Source organism: Solanum pennellii, chromosome 4 (assembly GCF_001406875.1).
Source record: "Solanum pennellii chromosome 4, SPENNV200".
Taxonomy (NCBI): Eukaryota; Viridiplantae; Streptophyta; class Magnoliopsida; order Solanales; family Solanaceae; genus Solanum; species Solanum pennellii.
In genome coordinates, this window is record NC_028640.1 from 72,646,088 (window position 1) to 72,652,910 (window position 6,823).

Sequence of the window (6,823 nt, forward strand, 5' to 3'; positions counted from 1 at the left end):
TATGTATGTTTGAATCAACATAAGTATCATTTTGACTGGTTTGCATTGTGTTGTTACAATTGTGTATCTATCACAATTTATGTTTCATGTATCATGTTAAAGTTTGTTGTTTATATAAAGTATCAAGTAGACAGACTCATAATTGTAGTTACACTTATGTATCAAGTATAACTTTGCATTTTTTGTATCATGTTAGTATCAAGTAGACAGACTTATAATTGTAGTTACACTTATGTATCAAGTACGACTTCGCATTTTTTGTATCAAGTATAACTTTGCATTTTTGTATCATGTTAATATCAATTAGACAGACTTATAATTGTAGCTACACTTATGTATCAAGTACGACTTTGTATTTTTTGTATCATGTTAGTATCAAGTAGACAAACTTATAATTATAGTTACACTTATGTATCAAGTACGACTTTACATTTTTTGTATCATGTTAGTATCAAGTAGACAGACTTATAACTGTAGTTACACTTATGTATCAAGTACAACTTTGCATTTTTTGTATCATGTTAGGCTATAAAGTGTCTGTTAAGTATCATTTTGTAAGACTTATGATATGTTGTTAGAATTATGTATCAAGTTTATTTTTGCATTTATGTATCATATTAAGCTTGTTGGTTATATTAAATATCAGTATCACTTTTTTCAATTGCAGAATATATAATTTTCTTTCTCCATCTCGGGTATGTAACAAGAATCACCAATGTTTGATTCAACAACGTTTAGAGCATTAGCGTCTCTTTGTCCACCTTCAATACACATAATTGCACCACTGCTTGAATCAAAAATTTGTAACTCCTCTGTACTTTTATCATTTGTATCGATGCAAAGCGAATACATACTGAATCCAACCTCTTGCTTCTTTATTTCTATAAACAGCTTCACACCCATATCATTCCTAATTATCATCGGAGAAGAATTGCATTCTAGAATATATCGGATAATAATATTTTTTTTCAGTTCATCAATATTTAATTCAGTAGCAATTGCTGAGATTAGATTCATATATGAAATATTTTCCCCAACCACTATCCCATCACTTTTGTATTGGTTGTATGTAACCTCACTCTCCCATATTCCTGAATGCCTTAGCAATATCGTAATATTCATTACGAAACCGATTACAAAATTACCTTCAAGGAAATTTTGAATATCGTTTCTGCCAAAAAAAAGGGAAGATCACTAATGAAAATATCATTTCTGCCAAAAAAAAAAAGGGAAGATCACTAATGAAAATTAATTTAATTTAGAGTATTATATTGGATAAAACTGATTTTGAAACACACAAGTTAATGCCTTTTTTTATGGGATTAATAACCGTGGCATATTAAAAGTAGGAATTAATTCAAATTTCAGTTTTTAATCCCCCAAATTACTCAACAAACGGATAAAATAGAATACTATATAATGTATCCGACTGTTTTTTATGTATTAGAAACTTATTAAAAATAAGGGATTTTTTGTAAATTGAAAAAGAGTAGGGATAGGAGGTAATTTATGTTTTACACTATGTGATTTACATAATTTTTACTTTTTCTAATGGCAAAGAAGAGAAATCACGTACTTTTCCATATAAGTTTATAATTAGAGAAGTTTCTCTAACTGATACAATAATATAAGCATTGATACTTTAATATTATGCGCGAGATACATTAATCGTTAAGTAACATACATTAAATTTTATACATGATATACTAATTTGATGTACATTTTATACATGATAGACTAATCTGATGCGCAAGATACATTAATCTGATGAGCGAAATACATTAATCTGATGTGCGAAATACATTAATCTGATGTCCGAGATACATTAATCTGATGCGTTAGTACATTAATGCGCGAAAAAGAGAGATTTTGGGGATTTGTGAAACTAATAGGGGATAATGGTAATAAGAAAACTTAAAAGTAAGATTTCTGTCATTTTTTCTTTTTCCAATCTTCATCTTTTTACTCAGTGATAGGGGTTTACAAAATCGAATCAAAAAATCGAATTAAATTACGAAATGAGTCAAATAAAAAAAAACCTGATCAGTAGTTTGGTTTGATATTGGAAAATAAAATTCGACTATATTTGGGTTGGTTTGGTTCAACTAAAAAAAAAACAACCCGATAGCAAAACAACACGACATTACATAAATAATTTTTAAAATTTTATTTTATACGCAAAAATATTTACTTTGATATAATTTTTAAAATATTTATTATATTTTTTCATAATTTTATCTTTTAATATATTTATTTCATTTTTGAAAGTAAAATTCTTAATAATCCAATAAAGATTATAGTTCATACATGTTGGTAATTACAAGAAAGCTTAAATGAAAATCAAATTAATACTAAGCAAAAAAAAAAATCAATTCATCACTAAGAATGACAATAATATTGAATATTTGTTCTTTAGGTTTACATTGGTTTAGATAATTAAAATACATAATCTAATTTTACTTTCTTTTAATATTTGGTCATGTAATTAATACTTATTAAACTTATTTTAGTATAATTTAGTACTTTTAAATTATGATCAATTTCATTATGGCTTGTTAATTTGCAATATTTGTTTTACGTGATTTCATTATTATTTTTTTGTTGGATATTTTAGTGTCATTAATTATCTCATAATTTGTGTTATTTTCTTAAGAAATAATTTAAATAGTAATTTGTGTTATTTTCTTAAGAAATAACTTAAATAGTTGCATTTTGGTAGGGCTAAAGAAATATTTGAATTAGAAGTAAATTATATATTTGTATGAATATTTTGTCGAAAAAGCCCGAAAATCTGAAAACCCCAAAAAATCCAAAGTTGAAAAACTCGACTTTTATTGGTTTGGTTTGATTTATAAATTTAAAAATCCGACACAAATAGTTTGATTTGATATTTGAAACACCCGAACCAATTCAACGACAAATTGGACTCTTCCATGCAGATATTCTAGAGCGAGAGCTCATTCATCTGTCGTTTTTGATTTGATTTTATGTATTATCATAGGCTATATAATTTTGCTTACTAGAATTTAGATTTCTTTCTAAGATAAGATACAAATGAAAATCCAGTTGTATATCTCACAACAAATGCAAAAGAAAGTTAAGATTGAATAACTGCTTATAATAGCATGTCAATTATGATTTATGAACCATTTTTCTAAATACTCAAAAGGCACGCTTAATAATCCCTGAGGTGATGCTCGAGCGCTTCAATGTCCTCAAAAAATAATTGATATTTCACTTTATCGTGGAAAGATCAATTTCTATCGAGGATCTAACATTGTCATTGTCATTTCATTATTTGAACTTCCTGTTTGCATTCCTGAGTTATCTGAATCATGTACTGTTCTTTCCATGAAAAATCCTGGTTCTTTTGCTTCTGCCAATAAACTCTCATTACCTAGCATTTGAACAACAGAAGACATGTTTGGTCTATCTTCAGGACATTGTTGAACACATAATAGTCCCACTTGAATTGACCTTAAAACTTGAGAAATATGGCAAGATTCAGCTATCTTCTCATCAATTAGTTCCAAGGACCTATCTTCCTTGTAAAGCTTCCATGCCTGTTTAAGTAATTTAACATCATGACAAATATTCTATATGTAATATAGACAATGTATAGAGTGCTTACGTGACCGAGAAGGTTAAGGTTGTGATTTTGATGGACGAATCCTCTATTTCTCTTGCCACTCACTATCTCTAACACCAATACGCCAAAGCTAAACACATCTGATTTTACCGAGAAGATTCCATCTACTGCATATTCAGGGGACATGTAACCGCTGTTCCAAAAAAAAAAAGAAGAGAATTTAACAAGGGGGATTTAATATGAGAGTACTTTTGTATAATCGATTCTTACTGTGTCCCAACGACATGGCATGTTTTTGCTCCCATGTCGTTTCCTGCAACACTTCGAGCCATGCCAAAGTCTGATATCTTTGGATTCATTTCTGTATCTAACAAAACATTGCTTGCTTTAAGGTCTCTATGGATAATACGTAGTCTAGAATCCTGATGGAGATACAATAAGCCACGAGCAATTCCATTAATAATGTCGAAACGCCTTGACCAATCAAGTAACTTTTTCTTTGTTTGATCTACAAAAAAAAAAAGGTTTATTGTTAGCAGCTTTTTTGGAAAACATGGTTCATTACTCATTTTTGCTTTTTATAGTAGGTTAGAAATCCAAACCAAATATGTATGAGTCCAGGCTTTTATTAGGCATGTATTCGTAGATCAACATCTTTTCTTCCCCTTGAATGCAGCAGCCTAAAAGTCTCACAAGATTTCTATGCTGAAGCTTGGCAATATACGTAACTTCATTCTTGAATTCATCAAGTCCTTGCATGGAAGTCCTTGAAAGTCTCTTCACAGCAATTTCTTGTCCCTCTTCGAGTACTCCCTTGAAATGGAAAAAGTATATCAGAATAAGGAAATATATTTTACAAAGACGCCTGGTCACTATTCCCATTTTTTTTGTGTTTATACCTTATAAACAGGTCCATATCCACCTTCTCCAATCTGATTGTTGACCGAAAAGTTATCTGTGGCTCTTGTTATTATCGACAGTTGAAACTGTGGCAGCTCAAAATCCTCTTTGAGTTTTAGTTTCCTCTTTTTACGTATGTACATGAACAGAATCAGGCCTAGCAGAATAACTGCCACCAACAATGAGAAACTCACCGCGAGTACTATCCCTGTCTTCTTTCTGTTTGAACTTGCCTGAGATACTTTTGCATATATAATATGGTCACTACTTTTGTATATATAATATGGTCTACATATATTCAACTTTAAAAACACATCATAGAATTTTCTTTAACATGAGTTCTTACCTAGGTCTGAAGAATCCATTCGTATGTAAATGTCTTGTCCTCTTCCAGAGAGCTCTCTGATATCAATCAAATCACCAGACCAAAACAAGCAACCTTTATCTCCATTGCTTATATCTAGGCTCGAATAAGCTATGCAAGAACAGTTTGTTGAGCATACTTGCCTACATCCTTCGAGTGTCATGGTCTTATTGTACTGAGAGTTGTTAGTATCTGGCAACTTGATACCAGAATATTTTACAAATCCATGTTCCTTGTTGCAATCGATAGGTGTCTTCCTTACACACCCTTGTGACCAATCTCCCGTTTGCCAATTTTGTGGATATTTAGGTTCAAACTTGTCCAAACATCCACAAACAGGAGAACTATCTATGACACAGCTCCCATAGGCACCACATAAGCTATATGTATCACAAGTATCCAGAGGAATATTGAGGTAAAGATGCCAACTCTTTGTCCTATCCACCCACGTCAAACGTTGTATATAACCATTGTTAGTCAGGACTAGCCTTGTTAACACCGAGTTGTTAATGAGAGAAAAACTATAGTAAACCTCCTCTTCATTGAAAACAAATTGAAATGTATATATGCTGCTTTGTGTTTGTAGTGGTGCAGGTGCTCCACTCCACCGTAAACCATTCCATGGTCCTGCTCGAGCTGATACCCTTGCTCCACGTCTAATGACGCCTTGTGGATATCCAGTAGGATCAATGAGGAGAGTGTATTCCCCTGGAGTTGGATTGTTATCGTTCTTCCATGCTAAAAGGTATGCTTCAACACCAGTCTTAAAATTCTTTCCGAGTTTCATATCAGGCAAGAGAGTATCCGTTGGAAAATTGAAACTCTGCCATAGGAAATTTTCTGGATTGTCATCATTTGCATCTTTCACAACAAGATTACCAGAATCCAACAGCACTGCAACTGGATTCTGGACTGATCGTGAGGTGTTCGTGGACCATATAGTTTCATTCTTTTCATTAAGAAGAGCAAGTATTCCCGGCTTGTTGACCTTCAAAACGACTGAAGATGTATTGGTGAGTGGTTTCTCTCTGTTTGCAACCCATACAATTGTTTGCACATAAGGAAGAATTTGCTTGTACCATATCCCAATATATCGCGTTGTGGAACCATTCGGGCTGAAAAATCCCAGCTCAAACGTCCCACCAGATGAAACAATAGTTTCACCATCTATTATGAACTGATTGGTATTGATTACATTTGTCGTAGCAGAACTAATCTTCTGTATAAAACAGTAGAAAGACAATAAGAAAAGTATGAACCATTTAGATCCCATCAATGTGTTTGATGCTTAAGCCCTTTTAATTTGGTCGCCTATATATTATCCCAGTATCCCCTTTGATATTTAAAACTTTTTATTTGAAGTTTCTTAGTGCCTCTTGTTGACGGAAAGAAGAGGGAAATTTCTTAATCGTGATGTGACATAAGTAATAAGACATCTTTGCCTAAATTTGGAAGTATTCCTTAGTCCACAACTCACAAGGCTAAGCCACCATGGCCTGACTTTTGGTCACAAACTTTTGTTGCATTATGCAACTAGCTATTGACTGGCCCATACGTGCTCTGTACTACACGGTAGAATCTGTGACGTTGCTACGTTTCGTAGTCCTTGCGCAAACAATTTTTTTTCAAAAAAATAAACAAAGAGACAACTCGCATTGACAACCTATTATAAATCAACCTATTATTATTGCTTGAACTAATCAATGGTGTCGGCGTGGTTTAATCTCCTTTGCGCTCTGTTCCAATTCATATGATATAGTTTGACTTGACAAAGAGTTTAAAAAAAAAGACTTTTGAAACTTATGAGAGTTTACGTGTCTGTGGGTCTATAAATCATTATATTAAAGATAAATTGTTATTTGATATAAAAATATATCATTTTCTTAAACAAGTTAAAAATAAAAGTGAATCATATTATTGATATATATGAACCTGTTTTAACTAAATTTTAAAGTGAAATGTACTCACAA

The 6,823-nt window shown here is 31.8% G+C and overlaps 1 protein-coding gene across 2 annotated transcripts; it reads right to left on the minus strand.

Annotated features, from left to right (window-relative positions):
• Positions 1 to 3,010: 3,010 nt before the first annotated feature.
• Positions 3,011 to 6,187, minus strand: LOC107017497 (G-type lectin S-receptor-like serine/threonine-protein kinase At4g27290). 2 transcript variants are annotated; one of them, XM_015217700.2, is made up of 6 exons: positions 4,836 to 6,187; positions 4,489 to 4,730; positions 4,192 to 4,402; positions 3,860 to 4,097; positions 3,632 to 3,782; positions 3,011 to 3,563 (listed from the first exon to the last, which is right to left on the minus strand). In XM_015217700.2, exons 1-6 carry the CDS (start codon positions 6,124 to 6,126, stop codon positions 3,261 to 3,263), a joined length of 2,436 nt encoding a protein of 811 aa, XP_015073186.1. In that variant the 5' UTR covers positions 6,127 to 6,187; the 3' UTR covers positions 3,011 to 3,260. The 2 variants fall into 2 exon arrangements, with proteins under 2 accessions (XP_015073186.1, XP_027772250.1); XM_027916449.1 differs by having other exon boundaries at positions 4,489 to 4,722; positions 4,836 to 4,968.
• Positions 6,188 to 6,823: the final 636 nt, after the last annotated feature.

Excerpts from the sequence above, each read along its gene's own strand:
- LOC107017497 (XM_015217700.2), bottom strand. The coding sequence starts at position 6,126 with ATGGGATCTAAATGGTTCATACTTTTCTTATTGTCTTTCTACTGTTTT. Across the intron at positions 4,731-4,835 it reads AATGGATTCTTCAGACCTAG|TATCTCAGGCAAGTTCAAAC; the intron begins GTAAGAACTCAT and ends TATATGCAAAAG. Across the intron at positions 3,783-3,859 it reads TGCCATGTCGTTGGGACACA|CGGTTACATGTCCCCTGAAT; the intron begins GTAAGAATCGAT and ends TTTTTGGAACAG.